The sequence below is a fragment of the Zonotrichia albicollis genome, chromosome 30 (assembly GCF_047830755.1).
Source record: "Zonotrichia albicollis isolate bZonAlb1 chromosome 30, bZonAlb1.hap1, whole genome shotgun sequence".
In the NCBI taxonomy this organism is placed as follows: Eukaryota; Metazoa; Chordata; class Aves; order Passeriformes; family Passerellidae; genus Zonotrichia; species Zonotrichia albicollis.
Window position 1 is genome coordinate 5,050,114 of NC_133848.1, and position 16,257 is coordinate 5,066,370.

General features: G+C 65.7%; 3 protein-coding genes across 4 annotated transcripts; 1 reads left to right on the top strand and 2 right to left on the bottom strand.

Annotated features, from left to right (window-relative positions):
- Nucleotides 1–47: 47 nt before the first annotated feature.
- Nucleotides 48–5,258, top strand: CTSK (cathepsin K). The gene is made up of 8 exons (XM_074529156.1): nucleotides 48–2,535; nucleotides 3,339–3,483; nucleotides 3,599–3,721; nucleotides 3,800–3,955; nucleotides 4,035–4,253; nucleotides 4,331–4,496; nucleotides 4,572–4,677; nucleotides 4,759–5,258. Exons 1-8 carry the CDS (start codon nucleotides 1,925–1,927, stop codon nucleotides 4,856–4,858), a joined length of 1,626 nt encoding a protein of 541 aa, XP_074385257.1. The 5' UTR covers nucleotides 48–1,924; the 3' UTR covers nucleotides 4,859–5,258.
- A 599-nt stretch (nucleotides 5,259–5,857) lies between these two features.
- Nucleotides 5,858–10,233, bottom strand: ECM1 (extracellular matrix protein 1). 2 transcript variants are annotated; one of them, XM_074529175.1, is made up of 7 exons: nucleotides 9,436–10,233; nucleotides 8,652–8,723; nucleotides 8,075–8,373; nucleotides 7,281–7,646; nucleotides 6,583–6,803; nucleotides 6,147–6,234; nucleotides 5,858–6,069 (listed from the first exon to the last, which is right to left on the bottom strand). In XM_074529175.1, the coding sequence occupies exons 1-7, from the start codon at nucleotides 9,473–9,475 to the stop codon at nucleotides 5,896–5,898; spliced, it is 1,260 nt and encodes a 419-aa protein (XP_074385276.1). In that variant the 5' UTR covers nucleotides 9,476–10,233; the 3' UTR covers nucleotides 5,858–5,895. The 2 variants fall into 2 exon arrangements, with proteins under 2 accessions (XP_074385276.1, XP_074385275.1); XM_074529174.1 differs by having other exon boundaries at nucleotides 8,652–8,726.
- A 159-nt stretch (nucleotides 10,234–10,392) lies between these two features.
- Nucleotides 10,393–16,200, bottom strand: TARS2 (threonyl-tRNA synthetase 2, mitochondrial). Its single transcript, XM_074529141.1, has 18 exons — nucleotides 16,011–16,200; nucleotides 15,674–15,888; nucleotides 15,074–15,197; nucleotides 14,858–14,979; nucleotides 14,656–14,773; nucleotides 14,481–14,542; nucleotides 14,318–14,396; nucleotides 14,088–14,231; nucleotides 13,914–14,012; nucleotides 12,831–12,997; nucleotides 12,590–12,752; nucleotides 12,379–12,516; nucleotides 12,227–12,304; nucleotides 12,052–12,152; nucleotides 11,660–11,761; nucleotides 11,300–11,372; nucleotides 11,106–11,220; nucleotides 10,393–10,683 (listed from the first exon to the last, which is right to left on the bottom strand). The coding sequence occupies exons 1-18, from the start codon at nucleotides 16,065–16,067 to the stop codon at nucleotides 10,535–10,537; spliced, it is 2,106 nt and encodes a 701-aa protein (XP_074385242.1). The 5' UTR covers nucleotides 16,068–16,200; the 3' UTR covers nucleotides 10,393–10,534.
- Nucleotides 16,201–16,257: the final 57 nt, after the last annotated feature.

A 16,257-nucleotide genomic window follows, 5' to 3' on the forward strand; every position in this document is an offset into this window, starting at 1 on the left:
GCTTCAATTCCAACAGGAAAATGAATTTCAGAGTTGGACTTGGAAGGAAATTTGGCACAACAGCAGCTGGGGAAGAGTCCCAAGTGTTCCTGGTTCTGTTTTGAATGGAATGTGGGTGTTCCCCCCTTTCCCTGCATGTTTGGGGGGCTCTGGGACCCCCAGGCTGGTTGTGAGTGTTCTCTGCTGGTTGAGAGCAAGAATGGGGAGATCCCCCCTTTTTTCTGATTCCAGAGCTGTCATTCCTGACTAAAATCTGAAACCTTTGTGTCACCAATCCAGAGAGATTCCTCTTCTAAGTGGAGTAGGAAGCTTTATTTTTCCCTCTGGAAAATTAAGACTTGAAGGTTTTGTTTTAATTGTTTTTTTTTGTTTCTTTTTTTTTATTATTATTTTATTTTAAATGTATGGATAAATGGGAACATCCCATTTGAAGACATCCTGGGATTGTGTTGCCAGCAATAACCTCCTCCCCAGCACCCATCACATCCTGGGCTGTTCTTAAAGGGGGAAGAGGAAAATTCCCATTTCCCTGAGCCCTTCCAGGTCCTGTGGCTGTATCCCCCCCAGATTTTCCAGTTCCTGGGAGCTGGAGCAGCCAAATCTGTTGGGAAGGAGGATGAGGAGGGGCTGAGAGGGTTCCCAGGGCTTTGGGGGGAAGGTTGGGCCTTTTTCCCCCTCGTTGGGAACTCCAGTGTTTGTCCTGGGGTGGAATTTTATCCTCCATGTCCTGGGCAGGAGCTGAACCCCCTCAGGTGTGTCCCAGCCCCAGGTGGATTCTGGGCAGCAGAGATTTTCCATCAAGAGATTTTTTCCCTTTTTCCAACCTTTGTGTCATTTCTGCCTCTTTCTTGGAGGAATGTCCCTAAATCCCCATCCCCTCCCTGTTTTGGCCCCCAAACTCCTGTTCCCTCCTTGTTTTTTCTCCTTATTTCTCCCCTTAAGCCTCCTCCTCTTCATTTTGCCCCCCGAAACCCCTCGTACTCCCCAGTTTGTCCCAGTTTGTCCCAGTTTGTCCCCAGTTCCCGGTCACTCAGTGCCACGTCAGGGCCTCGTGCTCTGGAGGATGGTTGTGCCCTGGGGTGACTCAGCCCCCTCTGTGTCCCCACAGAGCTCACAGGGGGTGCCCCCTCTCTTGGGGACCCCCGTGAGGGAGGGGAAGGGGTGACAGGGACCCATCCCCACCTTGGTGCTGCTCCACCCCCCTGTCCCCTCCTGGGTCTGTCCTTGTTGCCATGGCTGGAGGGTGACGGTGACAGTGATGGTGATGATGATGATGTCGTTGTCCCCAGTGTGACACGTCTGGGGTGGCTCTGGTGCCACGTGATGAGGTGACAGTCACTGCAGGAAGCTCCTCCCGCTGCCAGGGACCCCCAAACCGGGCACGGGGGGGCAGCCCCGGCTTGGGGACAGAGGGGGGGTCCTGTCCTCCGTGCCTGCTGTCACAGGATGTCCCCAAGCTGCCGTGTCCGGCTGCTCCTGAGGGAAGTGGGTGCTCAACCCAGTCTGATTTGGACACGGGGAGGGCTTGGGGACATGGTGGGTGTCACCCGGGGCAGCAGGATGGGATGGAAGGACAAGAGAATGTCCCCAGGGTGGGATGGCAGGACAAGAGAATGTCCCCCCAGGGCAGCAGAATGTCCCCAGGGTGGGATGGCAGGACAAGAGAATGTCCCTAGGGCAGCAGGACATTGGCAAGATGGGATTCTGGGACAAGAGCATGTCCCCAGAGCAGTAGGACGTCCCCAGGGTGGGATTCTGAGACAAGAGAATGTCCCCAGAGCAGCAGGACATCCCCAAGCTGGGATGCCAGGACAAGAGAGTGACCCCCCCAGGGCAGCAGAATGTGCCCAGGGTGGGATGTGGGGACAAGAGAATGTCCCCAGAGCAGTAGGACGTCCCCAGGGTGGGATTCTGGAACAAGAGAATGTCCCCAAGGTGGGATTCTGAGACAAGAGCATGTCCCCAGAGCAGCAGGACATCCCCAAGGTGGGATGCCAGGACAAGAACGGTGTCCCTGGGGGCAGCATCCTTGGGACAGGAGGGTGTCCCCAGGGCAGGGTGCTGGGGTGGGGGGACATCCTGGGGACAGGAGAACATCCCAGGGACGGACCGGAGGACATCCCAGGGATGGACAGGAGGACATCCCAGGGACAGGAGAAGGTCCTGGGGACAGAAGGACATTCCAGGGACAGGAGAAGGTCCCTGGGACAGAAGGACATCCCAGGGACAGGAGAAGGTCCCTGGGACCAGAGGACATCCCAGGGACGGACCGGAGGACAGCCGGGCTCAGGAGCCGCCACAGCCCCGCGCCGGTGCCGGCGCTGACTCAGCCGCTCCCGCAGCATCACGTGGAGCCGGGGCAGCCCCCTCGTCCCCCTCCCCGTCCCCTCCTTCCCTCCAGCCCATCCAAACCCGACGCTTGCCAAAATTTTCCGGCTGCCTCCAAACTTCCTCAATCCGGGAGCATAAAAAGCGCAGCGGCCGCGGCTCCCGCAAGGCCCCGTCCCGGCGCTCCCACCGACGGCTCCGTGCTCGGTAAGCGGCGGGGAGGGGTCCCCGGGGGGGGGGGGGCTGGGGGGTTTTTATCCCAAATAAACGGATCCCAGTGGGAATGGGGGACAAAAAGGGAAACTGAGGCACGGTACATGGAGCGGATCTGGGGTTCCCAGCTCGGGAAGTGTCGCGGGTCCTGCTCCATCACGGGGGGCTGGGGGCGGTGGGTGAAGCAGGGAGGGGCAGGAGGGCTGGGATATCCCCCCCCCCCCCGCATCCTCCGCATCCCAAAACTCCCCCTCCCAGCCTGGGGCTGCCGAACGAGCCGGAGCGGTAACGGGAACCAGCTGTGCCGGCTCATGTGATGCCGGCGCCGGGCCAGCCCTGCCCGCTGGGTGTCCCGGCCCCAAATGGAGGAAGGAGAGGGTCCCAGACCTCAATCAGGGGATACAGGGGGTCCCAGCCCAAAATCAGGGGGTACAGGGGGTCCCAGCCCCAAATTGAGGGAGGAAGGGGTCCCAGACCTCGATCAGGGGATACAGGGGGTCCCAGCCCCAAATTGAGGGAGGAAGGGGTCCCAGACCTAAATCAGGGGGTACAGGGGGTCCTGGCCTCAAGGCAGGGTGCAGAGGGGGTCCCAACCCCAAATGAGGGTGTGCAGGGAATCCCAACCCCAAATCGAGGGAGGAAGGCGGTCCCAGTCCCCAGGCAGGGAGTCCCAGCCCCAAATCAGGGTGTGCAGCGGATCCTGGCAGGGTGTGCAGGGTGTCCTAGCCCAAAAGGAGGGTGGGCACAGGGTCCTCCCCCTCCCCAGCCCCCCATGCTCACTCTGTGTCCCCTCGCAGTCCCCAGGCTGTCCCCAGGATGTGGTGGCCCGTGCTGCTGGCCCTGCTGGTCCCTGCGGCTCCGGCCCAGCTGCACCCAGAGCAGGAGCTGGATGCGCAGTGGGAGCTGTGGAAAAAAACCCACCGCAAGCAATACAACGGCCAGGTATGGGGGGAATGGGGCTTGGGACCCCCCCAGGGATGTCCCCAGGGTGGGAGATGTCCCCAGGGCGGGGGGCACAAGCAGGACCCCGTCCCAGCACCATCTCCCCCCGGCGCAGGCGGACGAGGTGACGCGGAGGCTGATTTGGGAGAAGAACCTCAAATACATCAACACCCACAACCTGGAGCACTCCCTGGGCCTCCACACCTTCGAGCTGGCCATGAACCACCTGGGTGACATGGTGGGTGTCCCTGGCAGGTGACAGAGGGGGGGGCTGAGCACCTCTGGGTGCTCCCACCCACCAGGGTTCCTTCCCCAGACCAGCGAGGAGGTGGTGAGGACAATGACAGGGCTGAAGGTGCCCCGAGGTCACCAACGCCACAACGAGACCCTCTTTGTCCCTGACTGGAGTGAGAGAGCCCCAGCTGCCATGGACTGGCGTAAGAAAGGCTACGTGACCCCTGTGAAGAACCAGGTGAGATGGGCGTGCCCTCAGTGTCACCTCAATGCCACCCCAGTGTGTCACCCTGCTGTCACCCATTGTGTCCCCACAGGGCCAGTGTGGCTCGTGCTGGGCTTTCAGCTCGGTGGGTGCCCTGGAGGGGCAGCTGAAGAGGAAAACAGGCAAGCTGCTGTCCCTCAGCCCCCAGAACCTGGTGGACTGCGTGGCCAACAACGACGGCTGCGGCGGCGGCTACATGACCAACGCCTTCGAGTACGTCCGCCAGAACCGCGGCATCGACTCCGAGGACTCCTACCCCTACATCGGCCAGGTGTGAGGGGTGCCAGCCCCAAATCCCCCTGCATCCCCCCCATCCCCACCTCACCTGCCCCTCCTGGCCCCTCCCAGGACGAGAGCTGCATGTACAGCCCCACCGGGAAGGCGGCCAAGTGCCGCGGCTACCGCGAGATCCCCGAGGGCAACGAGAAGGCTTTGAAGAGAGCGGTGGCCAGGATTGGGCCCATCTCCGTGGGCATCGATGCCAGCCTGCCCTCCTTCCAGTTCTACAGCCGAGGTGAGGGGCTGGGGGGAGCTCAGGGGGCTGCTCAGGGAGCTGAGGGCTCCTGGTGACACCGGCTGTGTCCCCAAGGCGTGTACTACGATGAGAGCTGCAACGCTGAGAACATCAACCACGCCGTGCTGGCCGTGGGCTACGGGGCACAGAAAGGCACCAAGCACTGGATCATCAAGAACAGGTACAGGGCTTGGGGTGGTTTGGGAATTGCAGGTGGTTTGGGATCTTCCAGAGGTTTAGATTTTGCTTTTCCACCCTGCAGCTGGGGCGAGGAATGGGGCAACAAGGGCTACGTCCTCCTGGCCCGCAACATGAACAATGCCTGCGGTGTGGCCAACCTGGCCAGCTTCCCCAAGATGTGACAACCCCACCCAGGCCTTCCCTACCCACTGCCCTGCCTCCAGCTTGGCCCCTTCCCTCCCAGCCCCAAAGGTGACGGTGCTCCCGGGGGGAATTCTTTGTCTCCATGAGAAATTTCTCCTGGGAAAAGGGAAATTCACCTGCAGGGAATGGAAAATTCACCTGCAGGGAATGAAGGATGAGTCCCCTCAACTCTGTTTTTCACACTTCTGCATTCCCATGATCTGTGGAGGCCAATCCACCCAGACATGCTTCAGGAAGCAGGTTCCACACCAGCCTCTGCCTCAGGAGGAATATTCCCAATGGAGAACAAAAATCCCTCTCCCTCCACCCTGTATCCCAGTGGAGGCTGCTGAGAGTGATCTTGACTTTATTTTTCAACTAAAATTGGGAATAAGGCTTGGACTGGTTTGCTTTGTGCTGGGAAAAAGCCTCAGGGATGAGAAAAATTCTTCCTTTTCCCCAAGGGGCAAGGAATCCCATGTGAGGCAGACCAGGGTGAGAAGAAGCTGCTGGGGAATTTTGGGGCAGAGGGATGGATGGAGTATCTGGGGAGGGGGAGGTTCTAGGAAGGACACAGGGAAGGACAGATGGATGGATGGACACTCAGGACACCCCCAGCCCCATCAGAGCCCCCCAAACCCTCCCCAGGGACTGTCAGCCATGGCTGGGGGGGCACCATGGGGAATTTGGGGACCTCCCGTTATTGTGGCCATGGGGGGGACACGAGTGACAATGCCCCTGCGGGAAGGGGTGCACAGAGACCCCTGGGGGGGCACGGGGCCGTGTGTGCCCCGCGTGGCTGAGCGTGGTGAGCACAGCACACCCCAAAACCAAACACAGGTATCACAGCAGGCCTGACACAGCCCAGGAGTGCAAACACCCCAATATCCACCCACACCCCGCCACACCCCGGAACGGGGCCCCCCTGAAACAATGGGGACAGTCAGGCATAAGGAAGTCCCCAAAGGCGGAAAAAAGGGACACTCAGAGGTGACACCGCAGCATCTTTATTGTTCCCTCCTGCCGGGGGGGGGGTTCACTCCTCGTAGCCGTGGGGCGGGGGCGCCAGGGCGGCCCCCAGGGTCACCTGGCTCAGGTAGGCGTCGTCAAAGCAGCGGCGCCGCTCGGGCTCCTCCCACGAGCAGCAGCCCTGGGGGTCCCTCCAGGCGTCCCCAGGGGTGGCACAGAGCGTGGCGATGCCCTGGGACAGCTGTGGGCAGTGGGGATGGGGGGGTCAGGGAGGTTTTGGGGGCTCCCCAGCCCCTCTGACCCCCCTCGGTCACTCACCTGCTCCCGGGCACAGGCGCCGCGCTCCTCGGGGGGCAGCGGGCAGCACGCGGCCGTCATGGCCCCCAGCAGCTCCGGTACCGGGCGCCTGCGGGCACGGACACGGACACGGGGTCAACACGGGGGGCACCTCCAAGGGGGGGAGTGAACTGATGAGTCCCCTCCCCAAAAAGGGGTTCCCGAGCAATGGAGAGTGACAGGGATGGGGATGGGGGTGATGGGGGTGAGGGGTCCTGCAAAGCTGGGACCCCCCAAAAGGAGGGACTGTGGTGTTCCCCCAAACAGAAGGGACCGTGCTGTCCCCCCTAAAAGCAGGAATTGTGCTGTCCCCCGCAAAAGAGGGACTGTGCTGTCCCCTCCCAAAAAGGAAGGACCTTGCTGTCCCCCCCAAAAGCAGGGACTGTGCTGTCCCCCCGGGCTGTTGGGGCTCACGCACCGCTGTGTGAAGAGCCGGGTGGGGCCGCACAGGGAGCGCAGCAGGGCCGGGCCGGGCCGGGCCAGGCTCACGTTGTGCAGCTCCCGGTCGTATTCGGGGTGGGGGGCGGCGGCGGCGAAGCAGCGACCCCGAGCCTTGGGACCCCCCCGCTTGCAGCAGCGGTGCTGCCCCGTCTTCACCGCGGATTCCTCCCGGCAGAAGCGATTGAGCCCCTTCATCCACTGCGGAGGAAGAGCTGGGGGTCAGGGGCGACACTGGGACCCCCAAGCCTGGAACACCCGGGTCAGCCCTGGGACATTTCCGTCTCCTCCCCGGATGCCGGGGCCCCTCCCTGACACGTTTGTCACCTTCCCGGATACCTGGGAGCCTTCCCGGCCTCTGAGCGGCTGGGTCACGCTCCGGGCACATGGGTCATTGCCGGGACACCGGGGGCCCCTCCCCGGATACCGGGGTGCCGGCCCAAACACCTGAATCCCTTCCCAAACACCTCCCAGACACCTGAGTCCCTTTCCCAAACACCTGCCTCCTTTTCCCTGATACCTGCACCCCCCCAATCCTTTGACACCTGAGACCCTCCCAAACACCTGGGACCCCCCGAGCCCTTCAGCACCGCCACCCTCCCTCCCAGCCGTGTCCCTCCCATCCCGCCCTTGTCCCCCCGTCCCAGCCGTGTCCCCCCGCCCCGTGTCCCCACTCACGGCGCTGTGGGCGCAGCTCAGGCTCTCGTTGCGGCAGCACCGCCCGTACTCCCGTTCCAACCGGACGCGCAGGCGGACGCGGGGCCCGGAGCGGGCACCGGGGCCGGGGGGGCCGGGGCGCAGCGCCCGCAGCCCGCAGATGTTGCCCATGTTGGTGGCCGTGGGCTCGCCGGGAGGGAAGGGGGGCTCGCTGGCCAGGTCCCAGGCGGTGTTGGGGTCCCAGGTGGGGAGGGGGTCCCGGGTGGGGGCCGGGGTCCCCTGGGCGAAGCAGCGGCGCCGCGCGGCCCCGTGGCGGCGGCAGCAGTGGAACTGCCGCGTCTTCACCCCGAACTCATCCGTGCAGAACCCGTCCAGCACGTCCGTCCACTGCGGGCACAGTCCCCTCGGTGTCACCCCTGTCCCTCCCTGGGACAGTGTCACAGTCCCCTCTCCCGGCGTTGTCCCCGCCATGTCCCCACGTTACACCTGCCCCAGCGTCTTCCCCTCCAGCAGTGTCCCCGTGTCCCTTACGGTGTCCCCCCATCCCTGTGGTGTCCCCATCCCCGCGGTGTCTCCTCCCTCCTCACAGTGTCCCCTCTCCCTTCAGTGTCCCCGTTCCCCGCACTGTCCCCTTTCCCCCCGTTGTCCCCATCCCCACAGTGTCCCCCATTTCCCCAGTGTCCCTTTTCCCCACCATGTCCCCCATCCCCACAGTGTCCCCTTTCCCCCCGGTGTCTCCATCTCCACACTATCCCCGTTTCCCCCGATGTCCCCGTTCCTGCCTGTGTCCCCATCCCCCCGGTGTCCCCACTCACGGCGCGTTGGGCGCAGGGCACCGGGCTGTGGTGGCGGCAGCAATCGTTCAGGCGGGGCCGGAGCGCGGCCAGCGCGGCCGCCTGGCGCCGGAGGTGCGCGAAGGCGTTCGGGGGCAGCGGCAGCGGCGGCGGCAGCGTGGGGGGGTCCCGGCAGTGCCGGGTGACGGTGGCGGCCATGGGCCAGGCCGGGGGGAACCCGTCCAGGGCCGTGCCCCAGGCTGGGGGGTCGCTCGAGGGGCCCATGGCTCCCCCCACCAGGATGTCGGGGGGCACGTCCAGGACCTGCTCCTGCTGCAGCACTGCGAAAGGGAGCGGGCTGGGCACGGGGTGGGCACTTGTCCCTGTGGTGCCACTCCTGTGCCCAGCCCTCACTGTCCCCATGTCGCTCCCACCCCGTGTCCCCCCCATCCAAGTCCTCCTTCTCCATCACCGTGTCCCTCCACTCCCCCGTGTCCCCTCCATCCAAATCCCCACCCATGAGCATCCCCCTGTCTCCACTCCTGCATGTCCCCCTTTGTCCTTCACCCCTGGGTGTGTCCCCCTTTGTTCCCCCACCTCCGGGGGTCCCTCCCCTCACCTTGTTTGATGTTGGGGGGCCGCAGGTCCAGGCTCTCCTGCACCACCTGCTGCAGATGCCCCGAGGCCAGCGCTGCTGTCACCGATGGGGGACACAGGGGGGGTCAGCAGGGTCACCCCCCGTCCATCCCCCCACCCATGGAACAGCGAGCAGGGACCCCCCAGACCTGTGGGCTTGGAGCCCCATCATGGGGAGGGGTCCCAGGTGTCCAGGAGGGGCCCCAGGAGCTGGAGAAGGAGACTTGGGCACCCAGGAGGGCTGCAGGTGTTCGGGACAGGCTCCTGCGGGCATTTGGGAGGGATCCAGGTGCGTGGGCAGCAGCCCCGACATCCGGGGTGGGGACCCAGCTGTCCCTGGAGGCGTCCCAAACACCTGGGCAGGAGCTCAGGTGTCCCAGGAGCTCGGGAAGGGGACCCAGAATTCGGGAAGGGGCCCCCAAATCTCAATGAGGGATCTCAGGAGCTCGGGAAGGGGATCCAGGTGTCCGGGGAAGGGACCCACAATTCGGGAAGGGGCCCCCAAATCTCTGGGGGAGATCTCAGGTGTTCGGGAAGGGGATCCAGGTGTTCGGGAAGGGGATCCAGAGTTCGGGAAGGGGCCCCCAAATCTCTGGGGGGGATCTCAGGTGTTCAGGAAGGGGACCCAGGGTTCGGGAAGGCACCCCCAGATCTCAGTGAGGGATCCAGGTGTCCGGGAAGGGGATCCAGAATTGGGGAAGGAGCCCCAGGTGTTCGGGGGGCCCCAGGCGTGCAGGGGGGCCCGGGTTGGGGCCGCGGGGACTCACCGGCGGCGCTGAGGAGGAGGAAGAGGCCGAAGGCCGCCATGGCGTCGGGAGCTGTAGGGTCAGCGCCGGCTCCGCCGCCTTATGAAGGGCCGGCTCGGGCGTGGGGCCACATCCCGCGGGGCTGAGTCACGGCCCTGACGTCGCGGCAGAGCCGGGAGGGGTCCCCGGGGGGCTGCGCTGGATCTGCACCCCCAAACTGGGGCAGGGGGGAACCCCGACCCCAGCCAGGCTGTCCCAGCGCTGTCCCCACCCTGGGGGTCGCGTCCCCACCCCGGGGGTCCCGTCCCCACCCCGGGGATCCCGTCCCCATCCCGGTAGCCCCGGATCCCCCTCTGGTGGCCCCAGCGCCCCCCCCGACCCCTGCGTCAGCGGAGGGGGAAGCGGTCAAACCACATTTTTGCGGGTTTTACCCCGTTTTGGGGCCCCCACCCACTGAGTCACCCCCGGTGCTGAGTAGGGGAGCTGAACGGGCACCTCCAGAGGGACCCCCGGACACGGGGGGGGGTCCCTCAGTTCATGTCCCCAAGAGTCACAGCCTTGGTCACCTATGGCCGGGGGGGGCTCCTGCGCTATCCCGGGATAAGCAAACCCCCGACCCGCCCGGGCAGGTGTTTGGGGTGGGGTGGGGGGACAGCCCCGTGCGCCCCCCCCCGATTGCCCAACGGGGCTGCGGCTCCGTGACTCGGCCTTTGCGCAACGCCCCCACTTTCCCCGACGCGTGGGCGGGGGGGAAATCCCGGCTGGAGCGAGCCAGAAGTGCCGGGGGCACCTCGGGAGAGGGAAGGGACGTGGGAACGGAAAATCGGGAATGCAAACCCGGGAATCGCAACCCGGGCAGGCTGTGGGGAGGGAATCCAGGGGGTTTGGGGGGGTCCTGCCCCCCAGGTGTCCCAGGGGGGACCCAGGAGTTCGGGAAGGGGCCCCCAAATCTCAGTGGGGATCTCAGGTGTTCAGGAAGCAGCCCCAGGTGTTCAGGGGGGGTTCGAGCACTCCCAGCACTCAGAGGTGCCCCAGTCTCAGCTCCCACAACATCCAGCACATTTCCCAGAGTTTATTGAGTTGGGGGGTCCCGGGGCCCCCCGATAGGAGTGAGGGGGGGTCAGAAGCGCTGCTCGGCGTCGGGAACGCGGCTGTCCCTGAGCTCCTGCAGCCGCTGCAGCACCCGGGGCAGCTCCAGCTCGCCGAGCTGCCGGTTCTCCCGGCTCCGCACGCTGACGGTGCCGCGCTGCCGCTCCCGCCGCCCCACCACTGCGGGGGCACGGCCGTCAGGGGGGAAACGGGGGGTCCCCGAGCCCCCCGAACCACACAGGCACCCCCCAAACACAGCACCCACCCAGCGGGGTCCCAGGGCAAGGATTTGGGGGGGTCCCAGAACAGTCCTGGGGGGTTAAAGGTGGTCCCAAAGGGGGTGGGGGTCTCAGAGGGGTCCCTAAAACACTCCTGGGGAGGTCCTGAGTGGATCTCAAGGGGGTGCTGGTGAATTCCCAAGGGGGGACTGAGCTCCTGGGGGGTCTCAGCAGATTCCTGAGGGGGTCTCATAATGGGGGCTCCCAGGAGATTCAGTTTTGCTCCCCAGCAGCACCCAGGATGTGGATGGGGGTGTCCAGCCAGTCCTGGGGGGCTCCCAGGGTGTCCCAAGGGGGTCCCAGGGGGTTCTACCCCGCCCTTACCCAACTGGAAGTTGTAGTGGGCGAGTTGGGCCCGGCGGATCTTCCGTGCCAGGGTGGTCCCGGGGTCCCCATCCAGGTCAGCCAGGAGGCCCCCCCTCCTCAGCACTGCCTGCACCTGCACCCCCAGAGTCAGTGGGGGGCACGGGGGGCACGGAGGGGTGGCTGGGGGGTCACAGGGGGGGTCACACACTCACCTCCCGGGCATAGTCCTCCACCTCGGGGGTCTGTGGGATGACCATGGCCTGCAGTGGGGACAGCCAGAGCGGCCTGGGGGGCACCAGGGGTCACTGGGGGTGACACACAGGGAGGGGGTGCCCCAAGGGTTGCAGGGGTGCCCCCAGGATGGAGGGGCCCCAAAGATGGAGGCATCTCAGGGATGCAGAGAGTGTCCTGGGGATTGAGTCCCCAAAACTGGGCAGTGTCTGTCCCAAAATGGGACAGGGGTGACACTGGGGATGAGGGGGCCCAGACAACTTAGGGGTGTTCCCGGGACCTGGGGGTTCTGTCCCAGGACTGGGGGTGAGCTGTGGGGTGGTTTTGGGGTCCCCCCTCACCATCTCCCGCCGTAGCTCTCGGCCAGCACGGCCACCATGCGCTCCACGGAGCCCAGCACAGCCCGATGGATCAGCACCGGCCTCGCGGGGCTCCCGCTGGGGCTGGGGGGAAAACGGGGGTCAGGGGGACAGGGGAACCCCTTGTCCGAGTCCTGATACCCCCAAATCCCCAATTCTGCCTTCCGCATCCCACTCCCCAAAATCCTGACCCCCCCCAGCCCCATTTCTGCCCCTCCATCCCAATCCTGACCCCCCTCCCAGGCCCCAATCCTGACATTCCCCAATCCCAATCCTGCTCCCCCAGCCCCAACCCTGATCCCCCCACAACAATCCTGAACCCCAGCCCAATCCTGGCCCCCACAAATCCCCAAATCCTGCTCCCCTGCCAACACCTGGCATATTCCAGCTCGAATCTCTCAGGCATCTGGAAATCCAGCTGGATGGTGCCACACTGGTGCTGCCTCCCCAGAGCATCCCTGATCCGGATATCGATCTGGTGGGAATCGAGAAGTTCCAGAAGGATCCTGGTTTGTCCTCTTTGGGGATCCCCCTCCCCAAATTCCTCACCTTGGGCCCATAAAAGGCTCCATCCTCCGGACTCAGCTCCCAGGGCTGCCCGAAATTCCTCAGGCTCCGCTCCAGCTGCTGCAGGGGTGGGTTGGGAGGGTCAGGGGGGCACAGAGCAGGGGGCACAGCACACATGGGGGGCACCATCCCACCTGCTCAGCACGATCCCAGGTCTCAGGGTCCCCCAGGAATCCATCGGGACGCGTGGCCAGGGCCAGGCGGAAGGAGAAGCCCAGGACGGCGTAGACGGCGCGGATGAAATCCAGGGAGGAATCGATCTCACTCTCCAGCTGGGAAAGGGATGTCAGGGAGGGCAGGTGGCACATTCTGGGGGGCACAGCGAGGGCTCAGGGGCACAGACACCTGCTCCAGGGTGCAGAAAATGTGAGCATCATCCTGCTGGAAGCGCCGGACCCGCGTCAGCCCCGTCAGGGTCCCGGGGGGCTCGTTGCGGTGCAGGACCCCGAAATCCGCCAGGCGCAGGGGCAGCTCCCGCCAGGAGCGCGGCCGGTGGGCGAACATCAGGCTGGGGAGGGACGGACAGACAGACAGACAGGCTGCCCCCAGGAGCCCCCCCAGGGCACCCCAGGGCCGCCTGACTCACCAGTGGGCCGGGCAGTTCATGGGTTTGAGCGAGAGGGTCTCGGGGGTGGCAGGCACAGAGAAGATGTGGGGGCTGTAGTGCTGCCAGTGCCCCGAGAGCTCCCAGAGCCGGGGGCTGAACAGGTTGGGGGTCACCACCTCGCTGAAGCCCCTGGCCCGGTACTCGCTCTGTGGGGACAGGGACAGGGCAGGACATCAGCTCAGCCCCACAGCATGGACTGGGAGGGTGAGAGTTATGGGGTGCAGGGTGGGCAGAAGGGTCGGGGTGTGAGGAGATGGGGTGCAGTGGGGTCTGAGGGGGCACAGCAGTGCCCAGCCATGGTGGGGATGGGGTGCAGTGGGGTCTATGGGGCACAGCAGGGCCTGACTGGGGTGGGGATGGGTGCAGTGGGGTCTGTGGGGCACAGTTGGGGTGGGGATGGGGTGCAGTGGGGTCTGTGGGGCACAGCAGTGGTGGGGATGGGTGCAGTGGGGTCTGTGGGGCACAGCAGTGGTGGGGATGGGTGCAGTGGGGTCTGTGGGGCACAGCAATGCCCAGCAGTGATGGGGATGGGTGCAGTGGGGTCTGTGGGGCACAGCTGGGGTGAGGATGGGTGCAGTGGGGTCTGTGGGGCACAGTTAGGGTGAGGATGGGTGCAGTGGGGTCTGTGGGGCACAGTTGGGGTGGGGATGGGTGCAGTGGGGTCTGTGGGGCACAGCAATGCCCAGCAGTGATGGGGATGGGTGCAGTGGGGTCTGTGGGGCACAGCTGGGGTGGGGATGGGTGCAGTGGGGTCTGTGGGGCACAGCAATGCCCAGCAGTGATGGGGATGGGTGCAGTGGGGTCTGTGGGGCACAGCTGGGGTGAGGATGGGTGCAGTGGGGTCTGTGGGGCACAGCTGGGGTGGGGATGGGTGCAGTGGGGTCTGTGGGGCACAGTTAGGGTGAGGATGGGTGCAGTGGGGTCTGTGGGGCACAGCAGTGCCCAGCTGGGGCGGGGATGGGTGCAGTGGGGTCTGTGGGGCACAGCAATGCCCAGCCATGGTGAGGATGGGGTGCAGGGGGGTGTGGGTGATGTGGTGACAAAGAGATGATGGGGTCGTACCCGGATAAACTCCACCAGGGTGTTGTACACGTGGGCACCGCGGGGCAGGAAGAAGCAGCTGCCAGGGCTGAACTTGTGGAAGAAGAAGAGCTCCTGGTCCTGCAGGATCCAGGGAGTTACTGGGGGGACCCCCGTGGCTGTGAGGGCCCCCCCAGCCCCTGGCAGGGCTCCCACCTTGCCGATCCTGCGGTGATCCCGCTGAGCCGCCTCCTCCTGCGCCCGCTGCCACTGCTCCAGCTCCCGGGCACTGGGGAAGGCCACGGCGGCCACGCGCTGCAGGGACTGACCCCCAGCTCCCCCCCAGAGCGCAGCCGAGCTCTGTGGGCACAGGGGGACATCAGAGGGGCACCGGGGACCCCAGCCAAGAGCAGGGCAGGGCACGGGGGCCCTCAGCCGACACCCACCGTGAGCACCCGCAGGGCCCCGATCAGCCCCGTGTGCCGCAGCAGGGGCCCGGGGCACAGCTGGAGCAGGGGGCCACACCTGAGGGAGGAACAGACAGATGTGGGGACAGCTGTGGTGACAGCTGAGGTGACACACGGCCACCCCACGTGTCCCTGTGCTCACCTGTACACCGTGGCCGTGGGGGACGTCACCTCCTCGAGCTGCTGCAGCTGGAAGGCGTTGTGCTGGGGAGGGACAGGAGATGGGTGATGGGGGCTTGGTGACATTAGAGGGGTGACACCGAGGGTCCCAATGTCCCCAGAATGGCCTCCCAGGACACTCTGGGAGGGGGACACACCTTGAGCAGCTCGGCCAGCTGCTGCTGCGTGGCCTCGAGGCGCTCGAAGCGGTGCCGGGCACGGGCGAACGTGGCACAGGCCTCCTCCAGCAGCGGCAGCTCCGCGCTCTGCACCGTCCTGGGGACACGGGGACACGTTGGGGACACGTTGGGGACACGCTGGGGACACCCCAAGGACCCTGCAGCACCTGCCCAGCCCTACCTGCTGCCCATGTGCACGTCGCAGAAGAAGCCATCCTCGGTGGCTTGGCTGCTGCAAAGCGTGGCCCCGAAAATCTGCTCAGCCACCGCCCCCAGGACGCAGGCACTGGAGCGCCAGAAAGCCTGGGGGGACATTGGGGACACGGGGACATTGGGGACACGGGGGTTGTGAGGAGAGCCAGGCGCAGGTTCAGCCCCCCCAGACCCCCGGGCTCACCTCCCGCCCCTCAGGTGTGGAGAAGTCGAGCAGCTCCAGGTCAGTGTCACCTTCCAGAGGCCGGTCCAGGTCCTGGAGGGTCCCGTTCACCCGGGCCACCAAGGCCACCTGGGCCAGGCCAGCTCTGCAGGGACACAGAGACACCGTGGAGACACTGTGGGGACTCTGTGGGGATCATAGGGACCATGGGGACACAGCAGGAACCCCACGAACTTCGTGGGGACCATGGGGACATTGTGCAGACCCCAAGAACCTCGTGGGGACTCTGTGGGGATCACGGGAGCACCACAGGGACACTGTGGGCCCTGCAGACCTTGTGGGAGCTCTGAGGGGATCATGGGGACACAGCAGGAACTCCAGGAACCTTGTGGGGACCACAGGGACATTGTGGAGACCCCGAGAACCTCGTGGGGACTCTGTGGGGACCACGGGGACACTGTGGGGACACTGCAGACCCTGCAGACCTTGTGAGGACTCTGTGGGGATCACAGGGGCACCACGGGGACACTTGGGCCCTGCAGATACCCTGAGGGGCCCGGGAACCTTGCTGGGACACTGCGGGGACCCCCGGGGACAGCGTGGGAAGCCCTCGGGCCGTACCCGAGCTCCGTGGCCACCTGGAACGGGGTGGTTTGCAGGGCCCGGCCGGGCAGGCGGCGCCCGCCGGGCAGCGCGATGCGGATCGGGGTCCCCGGTGCGAGGCGGCCGCTCCCGGTGCCGCCGCCCGCCCCATCCCCGGGCCCGTCCCAGCGCTCCGCCGCCGCCGCCCGCAGCCGCTGGAAGAGCCGGAGGCGCTCGGGCTCCGGTCCCGACACCTGGGGACGGGAATCGCGGCGGGGTCACCGGGACGCCCTTGGGGCTCAGAGCCCGGGGGGAGCGGGCAGGGGCGGGGTGGGGCGGGAGGGGGATGAGGGGTCCTGGGGGTCCCCGAGCGCACCCGGTGTCGCCGCGGGGCTCCCGCCAGCAGCAGCCGCGAACCGGCGCGTGTGGACATGGCCGAGGCTCCGCCCGTTCCGCCGGAACCGGGGATGGACCTCCGCAGCGCCCCCACGGAAGCCGCGTTGGACTCGCCCACCGGTGCGGCAGCGCCGCAGACAGGACGGAACCATGGAGGGCGCGGGGGGGAAGGAGCCGCATGGATCACTCAAACCGGGGGTGAACGCGAGAAAGAACGGACCCGCCAA